The sequence below is a fragment of the Sus scrofa genome, chromosome 14 (assembly GCF_000003025.6).
Source record: "Sus scrofa isolate TJ Tabasco breed Duroc chromosome 14, Sscrofa11.1, whole genome shotgun sequence".
Lineage (NCBI taxonomy): Eukaryota > Metazoa > Chordata > Mammalia > Artiodactyla > Suidae > Sus > Sus scrofa.
In genome coordinates, this window is record NC_010456.5 from 46176416 (window position 1) to 46200267 (window position 23852).

General features: G+C 45.2%; 1 protein-coding gene across 2 annotated transcripts in view; it reads left to right on the forward strand.

Annotated features, from left to right (window-relative positions):
• The window catches only part of ZNRF3 (zinc and ring finger 3), a 149328-nt gene that overhangs the window by 84416 nt on the left and 41060 nt on the right, over positions 1-23852 (forward strand). For both annotated transcript variants that reach the window (XM_021073755.1, XM_021073756.1), the window contains exon 2: positions 4084-4209. In XM_021073755.1, the coding sequence (XP_020929414.1) occupies positions 4084-4209 (126 nt within the window). The remainder of the gene's footprint in view (positions 1-4083; positions 4210-23852) is intronic.

Consider the following 23852-nt stretch of genomic DNA (forward strand, 5'->3'; position numbering starts at 1 on the left):
TCTGAGATGTGAGCTTGGTGGCCTCTTTACCCTCCCTGGGAAAATAAACCACCTGTCAAGTGGTCACACCCACCTGCATTTTACAAAAATTCTTTTGGCTTTTAAGTCTTTGATCCCTATTCAGAAGTCAACACCCTTGACAGGGCCAACACCTTGAGCTGCTCACAGTCACCCCAGTGATAGTAGATGATTTGAAAGGGGATCTTGGAGGAGAGTGGGAGGGCCCAGCGTAGACTGCGGCCAGGGTGGCTGCCGGATGGACCCAGGACTGTGGTGTGCTCGGGGCTGCCCTGTTGCCATGCCTCCCGTGGCCGCGTGTTCTACTTCACAGCTTGTGCCTCGTCCTGGGCTGCTAGGAGCCCAGCCTCAGCTTCTCTGCCCTGACCTCCTCCCCATCTCTCCTGCCTCCTTCCACTGTCCGTATGTCTCCCACCACAGCCTTGGCTCTGCATCGGCATTTGCCTCAGGCCACCTTTACTTTAGGTTCATTTCTCCTCTGTGCGTGGAAGTGTGTTCTCCCTATCTTAGCATTTCTCAGAGTGTGTCCCGTGAAATGGTGTGAGATGGGCTTATCATCAAAGGGGAGGAAATGTTGCTTTTAGCAAAGGTTAAAACCTTGTAAAGTTTTTTAAACCTTAGGCCTCTGCAGAGCTATAATTGCCAAATGTAGATCCCAAATCCCTCTGCGCTGTTTCTCAGCATTACCTGCTTGTTCAGGAAGCTGTTTCTCACCTTGCAGGGCTAGTGTTCTGCAGGACATGGTTTCCTGAAGGGCTTGGCCCTGGAAGGGCGGAAGCCACGTCTCCCTACACTGTGAATCCCCCTTGTTAGCTAATGATAGTCATTTCTGAATAAACTCCTGGGACCTTTTTTTCTTTCATTTTTTAAAGTTTTATTGAAATAATAGTTGATTTATTGGAGTTCCCATCATGTCAGTGGTTAATGAAGCCGACTAGGAACGATGAGGTTGCGGGTTCAATCCCTGGCCTTGCTCAGTGGGTTAAGGATCCGGCATTGACGTGAGCTGTGGTGTAGGTCCAAGATGTGGCTCACATCCCACGTTGCTGTGGCTGTGGTGTAGGCTGGTGGCTACAGCTCCGTTTGGACCCCTAGCCTGGGAACCTCCATATGCTGCGGGTACGGCCCTAGAAAAGAAAAAAGAAGAAGAAAAAAGAAATATGGTTGATTTACAGTGTGATCATTTCTGCTGTACAATTTTATTATAATAAAATTGATAGAGAATTTATCATTTAAGCCATTTTAAGGTCTACAATTCAGAGGCATTTAGTCCGTTCACAGTGTTACATACCCGTTAGCATCGTCTAATGACAGAACATTTTTATCACCCCAAATGGAAGCCCTGTACCCATTGCACAGTCATTCCTGTTTCTCCTTCCCTCAGCTTGCCAACCACTCATCTGCTGCTTTCTGTTTCTGTGGCTTTGCCTGTTATAGATATTTCATGTCAATGGAATTATACAGTATATGACCTTTTATGTCTGGGCTCTTTCTTTAGTGAAGATTTAATGCAGATACAAAGTCTTAGACCTGCATGATACCTCTGATTCCCCCAACGCAGCTCTTTATGCTGGCCAAACCCTTTACCCATGAAAGTAACAAAATACCTTTCCCTCTGAAAACCTCCAAGTCCCATAGCCAGGTTAAAAATATGGAATACTGTAGAAAAGGATCAGCAGTGGGGTTGCCATTGACATGACTTGACCTAGGATTTCAGGAAGCCAACTTAAGCCCGGCTGGGAGCCACTTCCTAAAGGGTCAGAAGTGACGGGTTGTTGGCACAATTGGCTTTTTGCCCTTGTCCATCCTCTCTCCAACTGGAGGTCTGCCTTTCGAGCTGCTTATCATTGAGTTACCATGAAACATCCTAGAAGGGGGTTGAGCTCTCCAAGGTCAGCCAGAGCAAGGTGTGCCATTTACCACACCACAAGACCCTCCCTGGTCCTCGGGAAACTTTTTGAACCTGAGGACTTGTGCAAAAGTCAGATGTCCTAGGGTTCTCTGTCTCAAGTCCTGGGATTCCCCGGAGGCAGTTTATCCCTCACCCGCTAGAAGGACGGTAGCAGTGCTCTCCTGCCTCCAGGCTTGTGCAGCTCCCTTCCTTGTCCCATTGAGTGGCTGAGGACCTCTCTCCTCTGGGTTGCACCATTCCCTCCTCCGAGTGTTCATTCCTCTCCAGCCCAGGTGTGCCCCTGCCCGGAGGGGGAACCCATCTCCCTCAAATAAGGGAGTGTGCTGTCTTTCCAGTGTGCCACCCTTCTGAAGTCCATGCTCCGTTCTAGTTCTTGAGCCCATCTCTCTCCTTCTTGGTGTAAACGGTGGCCCTCCTTACAGATCAGATGGTCTCTCCTCTCCCCACTCAAGCCCTCTACCCCTCCTCCCCAGGCCTGGACAAAATTCTCTCCTGTCCTTGACCCGTCTAGCTCTTCCTTCACAGCTCCGCTCAAGGCTCAGCAGGTTCACAGCCCCCACCCCCAGATGTTCTAGCAGCTCTTACTGCCTGCACCAAACTCACATGACACTCAGCATCACACAGTTCAGAGCTGCCGGCAACCTTTTTTTACGAAGATTTTATCACTCGGTCTTTTCTTCCCAATCTTATGACCGACTGTGAGAGGAAGGGATAATACGGTTAAACAAGTGAAATTGGAAGGTACAGGACTATGAATTCGAGGGCCAGGCCACCTCTGGGTGCAACTACTTGCTAGCTGTATTTTCTTGGAGAAGCTTTTAATCCTGACCTGCTGTTCTCATCCATAGAATGAGTAGGGGATAAGGAGGAAGTAATGATTTCCTATTTGCTGCTATAACAAATTACTACAAACTTAGTGGCTTAAAGCAGCACTCTCTGACTCTCTTACAGTTCTGGAGGTCAGAAGTAAAAAGTGAGTCAGCAGGGCCACGTTCCTTCTGAAGGTCTATAGAGAATCCTTTTCCTTGTCTTTGCCACCTTCTGGAGGTGCCCGCATTCCTTGGCTCATGGCTCCCACCTCCATCTTCAGAGCACATCACTCCAACCTCTGCTTCCCTATCACATCTCCTCTGTTTCCATGACTCCCACTTTTCCTTCTAAAAACCCTTGTGATCATACTGGGCTCACCCAGGTAATCCTGGATAACTGCCCACCTCAAGTTTAATCACATCTGTAAAGTCTCTTGTACCTCATAAGGGGGTTAGGACATGGATATCTTGTGGGCCATTATGCAAGCTGGCACAGTGGATTCTTAAGTCTCTTGTTATCTCTGAAATGCTATGAATCTAAAGACACTCCTTCCAGTTATTCAGTGAGCTTCGCAATGTGCTAGACTCCTTAACCTCTTAGGAAGTTACATATATGTACAACACTTCCTTTTCTCAAGTGGTTGTTAGAGATTCCAGGACCTGATAGGATTCGATACTAGAACTGTGAACCCTGGTGTCATTCTGTTTTCAGGCTTCCATAATTGCAGTTTTACTTGTAAAAATTTGATGATGCTCCTCTTCCTGTCTTTGATTTTGTGCTTTGCAAATTTGGAAAAAACGTCCAAGAATTTCATCTGTTTCCCAGTAACCAGGGGTGGCCTTTAAACAGTCTCTTAATTATCCTAGTGATTCTGCCATATGTCTAGTGGTCTCTCCAGAAGCTCCTGAATGTGTTTCCAGGTCCTCTTGCATAAGTTGAACTAGATGTGTTTTTAAGATCTGGAATCCAAATAGTCTTGGATGCTAACCCAGCTCGTCTCATCTGTAACTGCTCCTTAATGATACGGTATTTCACAGTGATTTAAATTGGCATTTACATGTTTTTCTTTCCATACACCCCATCAGTGATGTCCACCTTGGGTGACCATTTGCAAACAGTGAGAAAGCACCTATAAAATCTATTTGTAGTGGTTCCATTGTATTCTCCCCAGTGCTAAGCTTGCTGTGCTAAAATAGGATTCCCCACAGGTTAAAAAACAACCCCCCCCCCAGATAATTGTAAGTTTTGAGGTTACTTTTGACTGTTGCGTCTGAGACGTGTACAGTGGGAGTCATCAGCTCTGCAGCCTGTATACTGAAGTTCTCTTTCCACTTGTCTCCTAGATGCACCCCCTGGGCCTGTGTAATAACAATGACGAAGAAGACTTGTATGAATACGGCTGGGTAGGAGTGGTGAAGTTGGAACAGCCAGAATTGGACCCGAAACCATGCCTCACTGTCCTGGGCAAGGTAAGCACCAAGCTGTCTGAACTGCTCCCCTTCTGATTGGTGTTCTCCACTCTCTCATTTCCTCAGTTCCTCGGGTAGCTGATTAAGGAGAAGAGCATGCTTTCCTAGCTGGAGTCATGTGGGTTGAGGACCAGGACATGTCTTGTAGCAGTGCACCTGGTGCTCAGAAGCGTGGACTCTGATGGAAACTGCCAGCCTCAGAGTGGGCTCCACCTCTTGTCACCTGTGTGGCCTTGGCCAAGTCACTTCCCCTGGAGGAGTCTGTTTTTTATCTGAGCTGGTTGATAATAGAGATTCACAGAACCTTATCTTAACACCCTTGCAGCCAGATATTTCAGAATTCTGAGATTTGGTGGGTTTAGAAAGGCATTAAGTATGGAATTCCCACTGTGGTTTAAAAACCTGACTGGTATCTATGAGGATGCAGGTTTGATCCCTGGCCTCGCTCAATGGGTTAAGGATCCAGTGTTGCCAAGAGCTGTGGTGTAGGTTGCAAACATGGCTCGGATCCTGTGTTGCTGTGGCTGTGGTGTAGGTCCGCAGCTGCAGCTCTGATTCAACTCCTAGACTGGGAACTTCCATATGTTGCACATGCAGCCCTAAAAACAAAGGCATTAAGTGCACACATTTTGTATTAAGGAACCCCCAGGAGATGTGAGGCCGTATCCAGTAACCCAACATATTCATATTTGTATAGCAAACTACATGAATATTCACATTAAGTGGGACAACTGAAATCTAAATAGTCCCATGTTAGTTCAGGGCAGCTGTGCCTCCAAATGAGTTCAGGTTCATTAAGTTTTGCTGCCAAGTAAGTTATGGAAAAACTTTCAAGTTGTAGGGCTTTTTTGGTTTCAGAATGGCAGACAGCAATTATGGTCCTGTATTAGAACTTACCTCATAGGGTGGTTAGGAGGGGAGATGAGATACAAACGTCTGGTGGAGTAAGCTCTCCAAAAATGTTCACTGCCATTGGCTGTTGTTATTCTATTTAGAAGTACTAAAACCAAAAACAAAACTTTGAACCATTTTGTTAAAGGGAAAGATTTGGAGAAAGTTATTAGGATTTTGGTTGTAAGAAAGATGATATATATCCTAAGGGTAGTGTTATTGCTTAAATATCTTCTATATTCTCAGAAGCTGCTATTCTAGGCATCATGGAGAGACAGCTGGGGCTGGTTCTGACCTCTTGAAGAGATTCAGGCCAGAGAAAAGGTGTTTTTTTTGTTTTTGTTTCTTGGGTTTTTTTTTTTTTTTTGCTTTTTAGGGTTGCACCCATAGCATGTGGAAGTTCCCAAGCTATGGGTCAAATTGGAACTATAGCTCCTGGCTTACGCCACAGCCACAGCAACACCGGATCTGAGCTGCATCTGCGACCTACGCCACAGCTCATGGCAGTGCCAGATCCCTAACCTGGGCGAGGCCAGGGATCGAACCTGCATCCCCATGGATGCTAGTTAGATTCCCTTCTGCTGAGCCACAATGGCAACTCCTGAGAAGAGGTGGTTTTGATGCAGGGGACTTGAGAGGGAACCTTTCCCACTCTTGAAAATGTCCCAGCCAGTGTCTCCTAAAACACTTTTGGTCCAGGGGACCCTCATGGGTCTAATTGGTGATGTTTGTGCCCCACTTGTCTTCTGAGTAGCTTTGGAGTACTTGTCAAGTTCTCCTGCCCTTTTACAGAAATAAAACAAACAAAACCCACTGGGACTATTACCTCTTTGGTTTGTAATTGACGAAGTCAAATCAACGTCTTCGGAGGCCCCAGCCGTGATGCTTCATCGTCTAAATAGCTGGCCAGAGCTGCTTAATGATGCTAGAGAGCAGCGACCCCCTTGAGAATATTTTAGTGTTTTCCTAGGAGAGATGCCAGCTACATCCAAAGGTCAGAAACAGTACTTTTCTTGTAGGTAGCCCTCTCCTAATATAATATTTTCTCCTGTACTTAAGCTGCTGTTATGCTGGGCTCAGAAACTTGACTTAATTTGCTTTGCCCCAGTCCAGTGGATCTCTGCCTGTGTGTCTGTTGTGTCTGTAAATGGATTGGAACAGTGTCCCCCAGGGACACCCCATTGTTCTCCCTTGGCTTAGTGGTGTTGAAGTCACTCAGAGAACCCAGTTGTTCCTCTTCCACCTGCAACAACCACGTAGTGGTTTGGCTTGGAGAGTTTTGTATGGTTTGGCTTGCTGGCCCTTGAAGCCAGGGGAGTAAAAGCCTAGACATATATTGAATCATTAGGTACCTTTTGGGTTTATTCATTCACCAAGTATTTATTGAGTGCAGGGGCCCAGAAGCTAAACGTGTGGCTCTACCTGCTTGCAAGCAACAGCCACCCACCCTCTCATCCCTCCCACCCCATGTTTCTGTTCGGAGAGGCTGTGTGGTGGCCAGGCACACGTGGTTAGTTACTGAAATTCGGCTTAACACCTGAATAAAATCATTAGCATAAAATGCTTAGGCCAGACGAAGCAAGACGGTTTTGAATTTGCTCAAAACCTTGGTTGGTACAAGAGGAACAGTGAGTCAGGCATCTCTCTCTCTCTCCTTTCTCGTCTCCCTCCCTCTCTTCTGCGCTCTCATTCTTCTTCTTAAGTGTAGTTGTTTCCAGCTTCAGTGTTACTAACTCTGTTAACCGTATTTTTTCTTGAGCCCCGAGGGGCAGTAGTAAGAGGCTAGGGTAGGAAAGCAGAGTGGTCCTGGTGGACTCCCGCTCTCCTGTAGATGGATGGTGGTGTGGTTTTCTATCATTTCCTTGCTCTTAGTGGAGGTGGGCAGCGGAGAGAGGCACAAAAGGAAGAAATTCCAGCCAAGTCCGCGTGGGGGTGGGGGAGGGACTCTCCTTGGTATAGATGTTGAGACTTGTTGAAAACCATCGAAGGGAGGACTCTGTCAGGCGCTTGGAAGAGGCTGTTTGAGAAGGGGGAGGGCCAGACACAGACCCCTCTCCCTCCCCCTTCACCTCCCCTCATCACCCACCCGCCCACAGAAAATGCCAGGGGGTGAAACGTTGAAATAACAGAGGAATTCCTAAATTAAAAAAAAAAACGTAAATGGCTCTCCAGGAGTTCAAATAAAGTTTCATTTTAAAAGCAAAAGACATAAACTCATCACCTTGGTTTATTACTGAGAGCTTTTGAACTCCTCAAAGAAGGAACACTATAAACTCATGAGAGAAAAATGATTTATGATCCCCTCCTTGTAATCTTTCTGCTTCTGAAGGAGGCCGGGCAAAAGTAGGATCAGCTAGGGAAGCAGAGTTGGGGTGGGGGTGAGCCCCTGCAGGGACACTGCAGGCCAGGGTACCAGGCCCCAGGCACATCTCTTCAGCTTTTCTACTCCTTGCAAAGAGGCTGTTCGGGGCTCCTTGCTCTTCTCATGTTTTGAACTTCTGTATCATATTAAAAATCTTCCCTTGATATTTCTAGTTTTCAGAGATTTGTAATTGCAGCATTGAAAGACAGGCTCTGTTACTTGTGATAGTTTAAGTCCTAGGAAATTAAAAGAGAATAAAATTGACATTTCTGAGCAGCTTGCTATTGAAAGTAAGGGTCTTAAACCATCTCCGAAGTGCAAGAGTCTGTGTTTATGCCCTAGGCATTTTAACCCTTCAATTCAGACAGGGTTTATTGTTTAAGCATCTTATGGGATTGGTGAGAATTTTGAAAGTCTACTTTAATAGCTTTGGTTCCTGTGCCCTCACCACCTCATGGAAGGAGTCTTGTGCAGGGAACAACAGGACATGCCAGAGACTGCACAAAACTTCCCCGGGCCCAGATTCCAAACTCGGAAGCAGAATAAACCTCCTCCCCTATACCCCATGCTGGAGTGGAGTCTTAGGGTTTTGAAGGACAGGCTGGTCAACAGGCATGGTCTTGGCTCTTGCCAGGCCTTAGGAGGAAAGAAGGAAGTTAATAAAAAGAGAAAGGCAGGGGATTTAGGTCAGAGAGACTCAGTTTGGGTTGAGTGACCTTGGGGCCTATTCTCCTCACTGGATTCATGTCACCCTTGTATGTTTTGGGGGTTCTGTGAGGTTTTGTGGACCCCTGAACACAGAGCCTGGCTCTCGATAGATGCAGGCCGAGAGTGGAAAAGCAGCCCTTGTGTAGTGGGTGTTCATGAGCACCGACGGTTCCTATTAAGCATCTCCTATCGTTGTCAGGCCAGACTCCCACTTTATAATGAGGAAATCTCTATGTAACCTGAGATCAAAGGGCTCTCACGGGGCTGAGCCGAGGTCTGAGACAGAGACTGTTTTGTGGGCCTCACCACGGTTAGTTTCTGCCTCTTGCCTCCTTTCGTCTTTGCTGGTTTTTCTAGATAACAATCGGATAGTTTCTTGTAGTCACTGGCCTAGTGAGGACTGTTGGTTCCATCTAATAGAAACCCAGCCTGAGCCGCATCGAGCCAAAAGGGGAATCTGCCCTTGAGGGTCCTGCCTGTCATCCAGGAGCCCAGGGCTCTTCTGGAGCAGCAGACCCCAGAGCTCAAGGTCAGAGCCCCTCCCTAAGTCCCCTGTGCATCTGCTTTATTCCCCTCTACCTCCTTAGGGAGAAAAAGCTCCCCAATATTCCTTGGTCTGACATTCTTGGTTTCAGGTCTAAGGGATTTTAGAAAAGGAATTTATTAATCATCTTGGACCAGGTGCTTACCTTTAGCACCTGGTCAGCTGGGCCCAAGAACACATTGGAAGTTAGCTCCCTGCCCAGCCATGTGTGGGGAGTGGGTAGAAGATGTGCTTTCCAGAAGGAAGTTGGTGGGGCGCTGTGCTGGGCCACTGACTGTCCCTAAACAGCCCCCTCTGTCACCAAGTCGTATATGCAGTCACCAGCCTCTGGGTGATGTCCCTAGTGTATCCTGAGTCGTTCAGGGAGGTGCCAGTGGAAGCGGCTTCTCTGGTTCTTCTGGACCAGTGTCTCTTGCCCTAAAGCAAAGGCCAGTCCCTGGCACAGGTGGGACTTGTGAGTGAGGAGAAGCAGGGCCACAATGCTGGCAGGGTTGGCAGGTTGTACAGGGAGAGATGGGGTGAGATGGGCGGATGACCTCCAGAAATTGTGCAGAAAGAAAGGGAGCAGGTTCTTCAGGGGGCAGTAAAAGTCACCGGGGAAGGAAGAGACTTTCATTCCCTAGGAAACTGGGAGCCACTGATAGTTTCTGATGATGAAGAGGTAAGTGCTATAGGACCCAGCCTGGGGAATGTTTCTTTGGCAGTGGTGTCTAGGCTGCTGGGTGTTTCAGGGAGCTGAATGGGCCCAGACACTGTCTTTTAAATGCTCTGGTGAGGCTCTAAGCAGTGACCATGTGAGGACAGCGCAACCAAACACTGCAGGTGGGCCCTGCTATGCTGGGAGGCAGGAGAGCTGTTTGCACTCCTGACTCCTCTGGATAAGCAGCGGGACCCAGGGGTGAGGGGTTGTTGGAGAATTGAATCCTTGTGGTCAATCCACTGACTCACATTCAGCCCTTGGAGTGTCTTGGTAACTTCTTTGAAGAGAAGAAATAAAGACCTTAGTAACTAAAGTGACTGGAAGGCAGAAAACAGAATCAAAGTCATTTACTTTTTTCAGGATGGTTGGGAGGCAACATTAACCATTACAGGTTGGGTTTAGTCATCATGCTAACCTGAATTTAAACCCCAGTTCCAACACTTTAACCCGCCTGATCTGGGGGCAGGGATGGGTGGGTGGTGGTCACTGAGCCCCCGGCATGTTTCCACCTGCACAGGTAGGCGCAGCACCTCAAGGAGATGGTGTGAGTCAGGTATGCAGCCAGAAATACTGATAGCGGCTCTTGTTGTCCATCCTCACTCCCTTCTTTCTTTCAGCACTCAAAATACTGTTGCTTAAGTAGCCAAATCTTCAGAGACAGAAAGTAGAGTGGTGGTTGCCAGGGCTGCAGGGAGGAGAGAATGAGGAATTCGTGTTTAATGGGGCCAGAGCTTCAGAAGGAGGTGGAAGAGTTCTGGAGATGGATGGTGGTGATGGTTGTACAATGGTGTGAATGTACTTACTGCTGAGCCAGATACTTAAAGATGATTAAAATGGTAAATTTTATGTTGTGTATATTTTGCCCCAATAAAGAAAAAGTGGTATTACTCAAATCATTTTACAGTGTGTGAAGTTTGATGGCAGTAGATATTTTTAAAGAAACCAGTTTGCTCCTGAAATGATGTTACATCATCGCAAGTGGTGCTTGCTTCCTCCAGGTCCCATATGACATGTCACAGGCAGCCTGGGGCAGGGGGACAGAGACTGTACCCTTCTAAACACGCCAGGCTGTCCCCCGGGAAAACCACTTAGTCATCTCTCAAGGAGCAACTTCCAAAGTGGAGAATTTGAGTAAAGGAAAAACGGACTTATTTGTATCCTCTTTTCATGACATAGCAGACAGCAGAAGAATGACACTAACTGTAATCTGAAGATGTTTGGATTTCTTCATAAAATATTAACCAGACCCTGATATGTAACACAGTAATAAGGCAAGAGTTTGTGCTTAAAAGAAGAAGAAAAAAAATGACTCAGGAATAATCCAAAAGGAGACTGTTACCCCATGATGAGCAGGTTTTGGCCAAATCATGGTGTATGTGTTAATCTTAACACACTGGGGTTTGTTTGTTTTTTTGTTTGTTTGTTTTAATTAAAGTATAGTTGACTTACAGTGGTGTGCCAGTTTCTACTTTACAGCAGAGTGACTCAGTCTCACATATATATACACCACACACAGTGGTTCTTAAAATGTGATCAGGGGACCCTTAGGGATTCTCACCATCCTTCTCAGGGTGACCCACGAGATCAGAGCTATTTTTGTGAGGACACTAAAATGTCATTACTCTCATTCACTCATGAGCATATGGCAGAGTTTTCTAGGGACATTATTTTTATGTGGCAACTTCATTGCTCTAATGGCCAATGGAATATGGGCTTGTAAATTCTGTATTTCAAGGATTTTCTCAGTTTTTATTCCTACATTGTAATATCAGTAGATATAACCTCCAGAAACAGAAGTTCTTTGGGATTCTTAATTTTTGAGAATGTAAAAGGAGGCTTGAGGTTTGAGTGCATCGACCTGGCTTTATGTCCCCACTGTAAGAGCATCTCTCTTGGCTGAGGAGGGGATCTGTTATAAAGATAGTAGAAATGAGCAGAAATAGGGGACAATATAGGAAATAAAGGGGAATGTTTTGTGAAAATATCCTTTTCTGTAGTCATGGAGCCAAGAGAGGGTTGGTTCTGAAGTGTTCATAATTTGAATGATGCTGGTGGGCTGCTGTTTTTCACATTTGATAGTAAATAGCCAAATGACGAATTGGAAGAATTTGGGTGAAAAAGATCTTAGTATCTTTGAGGCTCACGCTGGGCTAGAGCCTTCAGCCTTGACCTTCTAGAACAGGGCTTAACTGGATAGGCCTTCACTTGAGGCAGGAAATTGTAGCAACTTGGGCAAAGCTGCAGAGCTGTTCATGAGCTGTGCGGGTGTAGAGGGCGGGGGGGGGGGGGGCGGGGCTGGTCTTCCGCGTGCCCTTCTCATCTGGGTTTGGTGACAGACGAGTTTCCTTCAGCATCTGAATGCCCTGGTCCTCAGGCCAAGCCCAGCCGCCTAACGCTCCTGAGAGTGAGGTTCCCGTCTCCGGCTCAAGGGCGATGGTGGGGCTGAAATCCTCAGGGTCTGACTGAGAGGGTCTCAGGATAGCTGCCCACATCACAGGCGTGGGCCTCCTGCAGCCAGGGAAGTGAGTGTGACAGCCGCCACACACCCGAGTGCAGGGCACTGTGACTACATGTGGCTTGTGGCCATGATATTCCCAGGAGCACCCTGTGCTTGGGACACTTACATGTATCACACCTTCCCAGAGCATGTTACCTGAGGCCTCATATTGCAGTGGTTCTCCACTGGAGGTTCGTATGTGTGCATGCACGTGCGCGCGCGCGCACACACACACACACCCCTACCCCTACTCTAGCAGTCATTTGACAATATCTGGAGACATTTTTGATTTTCAGACAAAAATATCCAGGAGAAGGTGGGGGTGGGCGTCAAGTGGGCAGAGGCCAGGGCTGCTGCTCAACACCCTACAGTGCACGGTCTACAGCAAAGGACAATCTGGCCCTGAATATCAGTGGTATCGTTACGAGAAACCCTGTCTTTTTTTTTTTTTTTTTTTTTTTTTGTTGTTGTTGTTGTTGTTGTTGCTATTTCTTGGGCCGCTCCCGCGGCATATGGAGGTTCCCAGGCTAGGGGTCCAATCGGAGCTGCAGCCACCGGCCTACGCCAGAGCCACAGCAACACGGGATCCAAGCCGCGTCTGCAACCTACACCACAGCTCACGGCAATGCCGGATCGTTAACCCACTGAGCAAGGGCAGGGACCGAACCCGCAAGCTTATGGTTCCTAGTCGGATTCGTTAACCACTGCGCCACGACGGGAACTCCAGAAACCCTGTCTTTTTGTGACAAGTTTTCTTTCCCTAAGAAGACCTTAAATTCTATTTATTCCTTCTTCATTTTGCCCCGCTGGCCTCCAGTACAGACAGGTTCCTGGCATCTTGTGTGTTCTGCTGAAGTGCATGGTAGGTGTTAGAGCACATCTGTGTTTCTGAGTAAGATGTGCAGAGGCAGAGGTATCACTTGCACCTGTGCCCTGTGGCTTCGGGATCCGGGCCACCACGCTGCCTGGCGCTCCTTGCTTTTGGCCAGTTAACCTCTGTCTTCCTTTCTCTGTATTCCCTTTCCTTAAAGATAGTTGTGATGATTAAAAAAATAATGTATGGCAAGTTCTCGGAATGTGTAAATACTCGACAGATATCAATTTCCTCCCTGCTCTAAATACACCCCCGAGGTGAGGTGGGTTTCTTGTTGGAGAGGAAGTTTGGAAGGCTCTTCAGATTTATTTTAAGGAGCACTTGGGTAAATACCTCCCATATTTGGTTAAAAAGGAAAGCAAGAAAGGAACTTAGTAAAAGAAGTCAGATCAGGAGGAAAAGATTGGCATGATACGAATGGAAAAAGGAAAAACTCAGGGAATACCACTCTTCTTCTAAGGTCGTGTATCCAATTTGATGCTTTTCTTCTACACCTAAATCTTCCAGGAACCTCTTGGTTGAAAGACTATATTAAGCACAAGACTTTTTTTTTTTTTTTTTAAACTAGATCCAAGATGTTTTCAGCTATAAAAGGCTAACCGAAACCATTATTTGAAATCCTCTGAAAGGCTTAAGGGAGTTCTGAAGATAGAGTGAGTGAATAGAACAAATAACGTTTCTGCCAACCCAAGGACCAAAGGCTGCCGGCCACCCCACGGGATGGGGCCTGCCTGGCTCGCAGCACTCCTTCTGGCCATTGTCCCCTCTGATTGAACCAGGCTCTCAATAGAACAAGGGCCATAAATGAGGCTGTCCTAGGCTAGCAGAAAAGCCCATCAAAAATGACCTTGTCTACTTGGGGGAGACCGTTTTGAATTACAAACGAAGTTGGAACCTAACATATTGAGTCATGATTATATGTATAGTACCTGTCCCAAGTCAGGTGACCTGAATCTCATACATGGAGATGAGCCCCAAAGTCCCATCTGCTCTCTCTCCTCGGAGAGACAGGGCTTGCACACACCTGGCCATGTGCTTGAATTAACCTAGATGTCACTCAAGTACATTTCTGGTCATGTTCAGTGGCATTTCAGATTTGGGGGCTGCCTTGACAGTGACTGCATGTAATTTGTTTACCGTCTACCTGGAGAAGCTGCACTTTTGCAGGGGGCGCTGCAGCCCCAACCTGGGGGGGAGGGTCCCACTGGGTGCAGAAGCAGGAGGGGCCAGGACATCAATCAGCCAGAGCTTGTCTGCTAACCTTGGTCCCAAGACCATCTCAGGCTGTGGAAAGAATCAATTTCTTTTCCTCATTCTGTCTTTTGTGTTTGTTCCCTTCCAGAAAGCACCATATTTCACTTGATAAAAGGTAGCATTCTGCTTTGGTGGTCTTATTTTCCAAAGTACACATTAGGCCGTGTGTTCTAATACTTTTTGTGCTGTTTTATGTTTGAAGCAGTTTAAACAATTAGGATACTGAAATACTCGAAATTCTGCATCATTTTTGCTTTTTGTAAAGAGTATCAAGACATTCCAGTTGTTCTAAGCACTGCTGGATAAAATAAAATTCTAGTCAGCCTGAAGAACTTGGGCTATTTCTTGGGATGTATAAAGGCACTTGGCCTTCACTATTACACATTGCCTCATTGCTGATAGATTTTTCACAAATGGATCAACTCTCAGAGAAAAGAATGTGGAATATGCAAGGAACTTTTGTTACCTTGGCTTGATTTTTTAGAAATCAAATTTTAAAGCGTTTAGCTTCAAAAGCTTTCTTTTTCATCTATTTGTAAACATATAGGTTGTTTTTTAAAGAAAGTAATTAGTGTTTCTTTTTGCTTTTTTCTTTTTATAGAGTTTCAATTGATAGAATCTTAAATTTTTTTTTTTTTTTTTGTCTTTTTTTGTCTTTTTAGGGCCACACCAGTGGCGTATGGAGGTTCCCAGGCTAGGGGTCTAATCAGACCTATTGCCACTGGCCTACACCACAGCCACAGCCACACCAGATCCAAGCCTCGTTTTCGACCTACACCACGGCTCACCAGCAACGCTGGATCTTTAACCCACTGAGCGAGGCCAGGGATCTAACCCACAACCTCATGGTTCCTAGTCGGATTTGCTTCTACTGCGCCGTGATGGGAACTCCAGAATCTTAACATTTTTTATAACCCCTAATTTTTTTTCTTTTTTCGGCCGCACAGTGACATGGAAGTCCCCAGGCCAGGAACTGAACCGAAGACACAACTGCAACCTACACCACAGCTATAGCAGTGCTGGATCTTTTACCTGCTGTACCACAGTGGGAACTCCAGCCTCTAATTTTAAAGATATACTCCAAATTTATAGCACTAACTTATTTTACTATTTTTATAACTGAAAAATGTTCTGGCTCCTTTGTCCTTTTTTTTAAGTGTGTAAGTAATATAATAAATTTACACCATCCTTATATTCCTAGCACCAAGAACAGCGCCTGCTATATAGAGCAGATACTCGGTAAATATTTGCTGCATGAAACAATTAATTATGGAGAATTTGAAAACAGAAGGAAAAAAACAACTGATTTATTCCTTTAACATAAGTACTGGCAGTTTTGGTTTATTCTATTCCAGTCTTCCAAGATATCTGAGTCTGATTTTTAATGTAATTATTGTGAAGGCACAAACATCTATTCTGCCTTTTTCAAACTTAATAACATATGCTGGTCATTTTACCAGTTTTCTCTTATTTTCATAACCTATCATTTTTATTGGCTGCATAACATGACATTAGAACATACATGATTTAGTTGACCATTCTCCCAGTGTTCAATAAGTAGGTTGCTTCTGTTTTATTTTTAATCTTTACAAAGAAACCAAACTGAAACCTTTCTTTATGTAGGATGGGCTTTTGTTTTGTTTTGTTTTGTTTCTCTTTGAATTATTCCCTTATGGTAATATTCCAGGAGGAGATTATAGATCAAAGAATATGAGCATTTTTTAAATGATTCTTGATGCAGACAGTTACAAATAGCTTTTCAGGAAAGTTCCCTCGGTTTACTTTGCCTCTAGTGAAGTAAGAGCAAACCATTTTTCACAGAAACAGTGCTAACATTGGCCTTTATCATTAATATGTTTCTTTGCTAATTTGAAACATACAAATAGTTACTTCATTGTTTTCATTTGCATTTCTTTATTAGCAAGTATTAAAAGCCAAGTGTTTTTCCATCTACTAATTAAATTTCCTCTTTTGTGAATTGTCTATTCTGGTCCCTTCCTCATTTATAGGTGGTTCTTAATGTAGATTTTTTTATAGTAATGTATTAATTTCTTGTCATTTGGAATATTTTAAAACTGACTCTTTTATTACTTTTTTAAAAAATCTCTCTTGGTATGCAAAAGTTTAGAGTTTTTATAGTCATCACTCCTTCATGATGTGTTCTTTGACTTATAAGCTTGTTTTCTTCCCTCCCTTGCAAGCTTAAAATCTTTTTGGCTTTTTCTTTTAATATATTACATCTTTAAAGTATTCAGGGAGTTCCCGTTGTGGCTCAGTGGTAACAAACCCAACATATCCATGAAGACACGGGTTCAATCTCTGGCCTTGCTCAGTGGGTTAAGGATCCAGTGTTGCCATGAGCTATGGTGTAGGTTGCAGATGTGGCTCGGATCCCACGTTGCTATGGCTGTGGTGTAGGCCAGTAACTACAGCTCTGACTTGACCCCTAGCCTAGGAACTTCCATATGCTGCAACTCCTAAACAACAACAAAAAATTATTCAGAATTAATTTTGATATGTGATATCAGGGAGTGGCTAAATAGCATCTCTTTCTCCAGGTTGTCAATTTTCCATGTTTTCCTCCTTTAAAAAAAAATAGTATATTGGAGTTCCCGTCATGGCTCAGTGGTCAACGAATCTGACTAGCATCCATGAGGATGCAGGTTCAATCCCTGGACCTTGCTCAGTGGGTTAAGGATCTGGTGTGGCTCTGAGCTATAGTGTAGGTTGCAGACAAGACTCAGACCCTGCATTGCTGTGGCTATGGCATAGGCCAGCAGCTACAGCTCCATTTCAACCCCTAGCCTGGGAATCTCCATATGCTGCAGATGTGGCCCTAAAAAGCCAAAAAAATAACTAACTGCATAACTAAATAATATATTCTGTTCTATTGAATTCTATAGTAGAATCATATCCTGCATTATCTGCTGTCAAATTCTGTATCCCTTTTGGGGCCAGTACCAGGCTGTTTTGATTATTGTTGCTATAGAACTTATTTCCAGAGTTAAATGAAATATGCTCACAAACACATTTTAAAGAATTAATTCATCAGTAAATCAACAAAGCAAATGCCTCTTTTGCTCTTCTTTGGATCAGGAATCCTAATTAATCCTCATTCTCTCCCACTGAATAACTATATCATAGCCCTACCCCAGCTCTGTCAGCATGGAAAGTTGCTTTCAGAATCTATGTTCATTATCGTAATTGCCGTATTCAAGTTTCACTCCATTCCAGCAAGCACACATAATTTTTATTAGGAAATGTTTACTGTGGTTAAAGCCAACTACGAGGCCTATTTCAGCTTAAGGTTACCCAAGATCATTTTACCACCCAAACTTTTCTAACCATTTCTGTCCTAGAAATATGTTTTTAGATGATTGGAGTTTATATAAAAATGACTGATCATATTGTTCCCACATGAAGGCTTCTTCATTTTAAGTATACAGTGGTTTTTAGTATATTCATAGGATTATACAACTATCACCTGCAATCAATATTTGTATTTTCATCTTCTTTATATATTATAGATACAAGTCCCTTATCAGAAGTTTGAACATTTTCATCAACCCAAAAAGAAACCCATCACCATTGAGCTGTCATCTCCTTTCCATTCTGGACATCCCAGATATGTGGAATCATAGAGTATGTGGTCTTTGGTATCTGTTTCTATGTGCTTTTAGCATGGTGTTTTCAAGGTTCATGGATATCGCAGCAAGCATCAGTATGTTATTTCTTTTTGTTGCCAAATAATATTTCATTGTGTGTTTGTTGCTTGTTTATTTATCAGTCGATGGACATTTAAGTTTTTTCTACTTTTTGGTTACTAAGAATAATACTCCTGTAAACATTTGTGTAGAAGATTTTGATGTAGGTGTAGGTTTTCATTTTTCTTGGGCAAATAACTAAGAGTGGAATTGCTGGGTCACATGGTAACTCTGTTTAACCTTTGAGGAACCTTCCACCAGACTGACCACACATTCTTCATACTGCCAGCAGTGTCTGGTTTCTCCACATCCTAGCCAACATTTGTTATAATCTGTCTTTTTGATTATAGCCATCCTAGTGCATATGAAGTGGTATTTCATTGTGGTTTTGATTTGCATTTCCCTGACAGCTAATAATGTTGAGCATCTTTTCATGTGTAGTTTGTATTTCTTCTTTGGAGAAATATCTTTTCAGATGCTTTGCCCATTTTTGATTGGTAATATATCTTTTTTATTATTGAATCATAAGCGTTCTTCATATGTCTGTGATACATGTCCTTTATCGGATATATGATTTGCCAATATTCTCTCCCATTCTGTGTGTTTTCTTTCACTTTCTTGATAGTGTCCTTTGAAGCATAAAAGTTTAAATTTCAGCAGAATCCAGTTGATCTTTTTTTTTTTTTTTTTTTTGGTGTCCTATCTAAGAAACCATTGAAAAGTTCATTCTTTCACTGAGACCCACTAGTTGTCTTTACTGTGGTATTTTACGTGATCATCTATATAAGGCCCTTCTGGGATTCATAATAAAGAATTCATGAGGGCCACTAAGCACTGGTCTGTCTTCATCGACAGCCCTTGCCATGAGCTACCACCTCTCCGCTTCCTTGACTTCCCCCAGAACACCTGAGCCACAGCTGTCTCCACGTGTCCTACAGCTGGAGGCTGGTAGAGCTTGAGGTGTACCTGCCATCAGGAGACCTGCAGTTCCAGCTCAGTAGCTGAAAGTTTGGGTTAAAGACAGAAAGGCAGCAGGCTATTGCCCAGCCTTCTCCTGTTTTTAGACGATGATGGTCCTGGAAGAGACTGGCCTGCCTCTTCCTAGAATTCCAGCAAATGTCCAAGAATGCAGGTGCTCCTGCCGACCAGCCCTGGAACCCAGTTTCTTTTGGGCATAAGGTTATCTTCTGTCAGGTTTAAGTAGGGAAGACAAGGCAGCTTATCAAAATGTAAAAGCAGTGCTGATTTTGAAATACTGCAGAAAGGACGTAGGCGAGTGACAGCTGTCAGTAAGGCTCCCACCTCCGCAGGGCTTTTAGAGCTTTTGAATAGCTCAAAGGTCCCATTTTAGAGTGTTCAAGTTCTTGACATGTTTCCAAAATAATTTTTCTCCCAAAGGCTTGCTGACGAGCAGCAGACTGAAAATAGTTCTTCTAACTGATGGCCAGGCCCTTGTTCTGAGAAGACTTCAGGGTTAAGGATCACTGACCAGGAGCAGCACTGAAAGACAGCATGGGGACCTTCTGTTGACGTCTAGCCATAAGCTACAGCCTGTCTGGAAGGCCTGACTTAAGGCCACTCAGCCTTGCCAAGTGTGTGCTTCAGAAAGCTCCTGGCAGAAACAGGGGCTGACAGGTGCACATGGCAAAGGGGGAGATGATTGTGCAGTGGCTTCACACTTGCTAGACTTGAGACTCTTTTCCCATGTTCTTTTTTTTTTTTTTTCTTTTTTTGTCTTTTTAAGGACATACCCGAGTCATATGGAAGTTCCCATGCTAGGGGTCGAATCAGAACTACAGCTGCTGGCCTGCACCACAGCCATAGCAATGCTGGATCTGAGCCATGTCTGCAACCTACACCGGAGCTCAGGGCAATGCCAGATCCTTAACCTACTGATTGAGGCCAGGGATGGAACCCCTGTCTTTGTGGATAGTAGTCAGGTTCATTAACCACTGAGGCACAATGGGAGCTCCTCTTTTCCCAAGTTCTTTTTCATGATGCCAGAAACACCGAGAAAACAAACAAATAAAAAAAATTGCAGTTATTTCTGGGTCATTTCTAGCACCTGAAATTCATCTCAGACCCTGTGAGTGCAGTTTGTTGTTCTTTTTCCTATTATAGTCTCCATTTCCTCCGCTGATATTACAGTGCAGTTGGCTTTTGTATCGTGACTGTGTTAGATAGATGGATGGATGCATGAATAGATGGATGCAATTGGCTACCACACAGAATGTTTACTTGAATTGGAAATGGACTTGTCCCTGAAGTCAAAATAGAATTGGTTTGTTTTGCAAAAGGATTACTCGTAGAACTGTTTGCAACTGTCCACACTGCCCTGCAAACCAACCCCCTGCCCCCCCCCCGCAAAAAGACAAATGCAATGTACACCTCTCTCTTAATGACTATGGCATGTTATGAAAGTGGCATTATATAAAGCTGCATCTCTTACCAGGCCCCCACCCTCTTTATCCCTCTGTGCCATTGTCATGTCTTCTTAAGTTGGGCTGTCTTCTGTGAGAGAAAATAAGAAAATTGCCTGTTTTAGGCATTGCAGGTGTGTTTCAGAGATTTAGAGTTAAGAAGTCAAGTAAATATTTTGGCAGCCCAACAAAGGTAAGAAAGGGAGAATGCACCTAATGGGCTTTTCAAATTACAGGCCTGTCCAAACACTGCCTTCCTCAAGAGCCGCTGGTCGGGGGCCGGAGTGTTGCTGCTTGGCGGCGGCAGCACGGCCCGGCTGAGAAGTGGGCTCACTTCTCTCACAGGCCCTGGCGTGGTGCCCAATCGGACGCTGTTGGACTTTGATTTAGTCCAACCCAAGAGAAAAGATACTCATCAGTAAGGGCGAGATCTTTCCTCCTTAACAGATTCTAATCACATCACTTCCTCTTCCTTGCTGAAAAAAAAAAATCCCAGATAGCCTTTTCTCTCCTTTTAAATTGGAACCCTGAAGAGATGGAGCATAGCATCTCAGGTAACCTTTTCAGTGTAACATCATCTGTCTGAAGGGTTGGGAGGCCAACAGCTAGGAAAGACGACCTGGAAGCAGCATGTGTTGGGGGGGCTGGGATCTCAGCAACCAGGTGCACCACGCACGCCCTTCAAGGTGGCTTCTGGACAACCTGGTTGACAAACAGAGGCACCCCACAAGGAGGTTGCTGTGACCTGCTAGTGGTGTGTCTCCTCCATTCAAGCTATGCTTTGTGTCTCTTCTAACAGAGCGGCAGACATAAAAGTGGCCTCTCTTCTTTGCCCTCCCCCAGTGGCTTCCACTGGATCACCTTGGCAGGGCCTCATCCGAGGAGGGCAGGCAGGAGGGTGGTGGCTGCACTGGCGGCTCCTTTGATCACCTCCCTCCCAGTTCCAGGCCCCACTGCCAGCAGGCCAGCCAAAGGCCCGGCTCTACTGATCTGATGAGGTGCTGAATAGGACCTGAGGGGCAGTGACAGGAGCGAAAAGAAAGCCTTGGGAATGAAAAGGAAACCCTGTGAACCTGCTTGGCTTCATTGGCCAGATTTTCCTACCAGGGAGCCGTTTGGTTCCTGCCAGCCCCACTGCTTGCCCCTCACCCGGCCCCTCCTGCCTCTGCTTTTCAGACCCAGTGTGCGTTTTGTGTTTGAATCACGCTGCCCTCCCTGGTTCTCAGGCTGGGAACCCACTGCGCCTGTTTCCATGGTCACTGGGAAGCGCTCAGCGCCATGTGCTTCAAAGGGAACCTTTCCCCTCCCTGCGCTCGCGCTGCCTGCCCCAGGCGGCCGCACAATGAGCTCCTCCGAGCCAGGCCTCTGACCCTCGCTTGCCTCTGCTGAGTGAGGCTGTGCAGCCTCACAGACATAGCCCTCAGCAGAGAGTGTGGATGTGCCCTGAGCAGGCTAGTGTCTGTGCACGCCTGTCTCACGTGACCCTGCTCGATTTGGTGGGGATGTAGAGATCCCAGGTTAATGGAAGTTTGGGAGCCTTTCTGAAATTGAAGAAAAGAACAAAAGCCTCAGCCCCTAAAAATAGGAGAAGAGGTGGCCTCATTTGAGGTAGGAGAGGGGAAGGAAGAGGAGACTTGGACTGAGGAGAGTTGTGGGAGGCCACATGGGGCTTTCTCTGCTAGACCTCTGTCTTTGGGGTCAGCAGAAAAGGAAATCAAAGCAGGTGGTACTGTCTTCCTGTCCCCAGAGCCGTTGGCAAAAGTGGTATGACTTACCCCTCCAGGACCACAGATGCCTGAGCAGCCACACACACCCCACCCAGGGTTTGGCTGTTGTCTTTGCTTGTTTGTTGAATATTGCAGAAGAGTGAAGCCTCACATTGACTGGGTGCAGAATCAGTGTGAGGGACCTGGTGTGTGTGTGGGGCGGGGGGGGTGCTGCTGCACCGTGACCTGGAATTAAAGGGTGCCTGTCCTCTGAGAGCTCACCTTGCAGCTGTCAAGCCTGCCCTCCTTACTTAGAGCTCAAGATGTAAATTTCTGCCATGGGCTTATTACTAAATTGGATCTTTCTCTAGCTATTAATTTGTTGCTGATCTTTAACTTTTATAATATTTCGGTCATATCATACCTCCTTTTTTTCTTTTCCTCACTGGTCCCTTCTATAAAAACTATTTCTTTTTTTTGTACAAAAATATCTTGAAATGGTACCTCTCTCATTTGTGTGCCTAGATATGGAGGAAGGACATATGAGGATGGCATAAGTTCTCTGCACAAAAATGTCCTGTTTGGTGGGCAGAATATGTGCTCCAGATTGTGTTCTTCTTAGTGGAGCAGAGACCTAGAGCTATTCAGAGTCTGGCTCAGACCCCATGGCTGTAGAATCTAGGGATGGCTTCTGGAGCTCGTGTGCACGCTCCTGGAGATGACAGCTTCCCTTATTCCAGGTTCTGAGCCAACTCTCTTCAGATTCTTTATCTACATTGACATGCAGAAATGAATGGTGGTTTTTTTGGTTTGTTTTTTTTGTTTTTTTTAAATAGTGGTGTGATCGGTTCTTTTTAGGTGTCAGGCAAGTGTCTTGAAGAAACTAGGAAAGAGAGTTCTTGATTCATTTGAACCTTTCTCCCCGATATCACGCCTGTCTAACTTGGATATAGCACTTCCAGGCTGAATGAATGAGCGCGTTCCTTTCCTGTGTGTTCTCAGGACAGAGCTAATGGGGATGGGCATGGGACGGCAGGTGGAGCGTGCACTGGTCATCGCTCTTGACTTAAATTTAGCGTTTCTTCGGAAGAAGGTTATTGGTTTTTTACCAGTTACACCAATGACTATCCTTTTTGGCAGCTTTAATAGAAGGATTAGGCAAGTTGGATGTCTCTCACCACTCACTTGAAATGGATTCTTCATTTCAGTTCCTTTGTTTGTCCAAGTTCTGTGACTGTAATAATCTCGGGAGCCAATTAATCTTTTTTGTTACTGAGAAGATTTATTCAGTTATTAGGCGAGGGTTTATAATTTAAGGTGTAGATGTGTGCAGCATGTTAAATTTGCCTGATGTCTCAGAACTGCAGTTAGCCAAACCCTTTTTTGCCCTAGTTGCCCTGGTCCCTTGATTTTCAGCAGGTAGCTTCAGGGTGTCTGCAGTGCTCCAGCCACCTTTAGGTACCACCAGGCTGTCACAGGGAGAGAATCAGGACAGACTCCTTTAGGTCCTTGCTTACACATTGCTTTCTCTTAAAAGTCTTCTGGACCAGCAGTGTGTTAGCAAGGGAAGGCTTCACAAAAGAGGTGAGACTGAACTTTCCAGAATAGATGAGTTTGGGGTAAGAAAAGGATGCAAGAGGACAATCCAGGAGTGGGCCAGCAGGAGTAGAGACAACCCCAGGTGGGTCAGAAAGATCAACTTGACTGGGCCTCATGGTTTTAGGAGACAGAAGATTGATCCCCTTGTAGGGAAGGCATTTCCAGGAAGTGTGTCAGAGGCAGAAGAGGAACATGCAGTGGAGGGGAGGGGTGTGGGTTCCCAACAGAGGGAACCAGGGTGTGCTTAGGCCTAGAAATAGATTCCTAGTTTGGACATTTCTATGATAGTGCTATAAATTGCTGTTCTATGGCAATTTAAGTAAAAGAGAAGAATAAAACCTAATGTATCAAAGCCCTTAAAATGTAAAATCCAGGAGTTCCCGT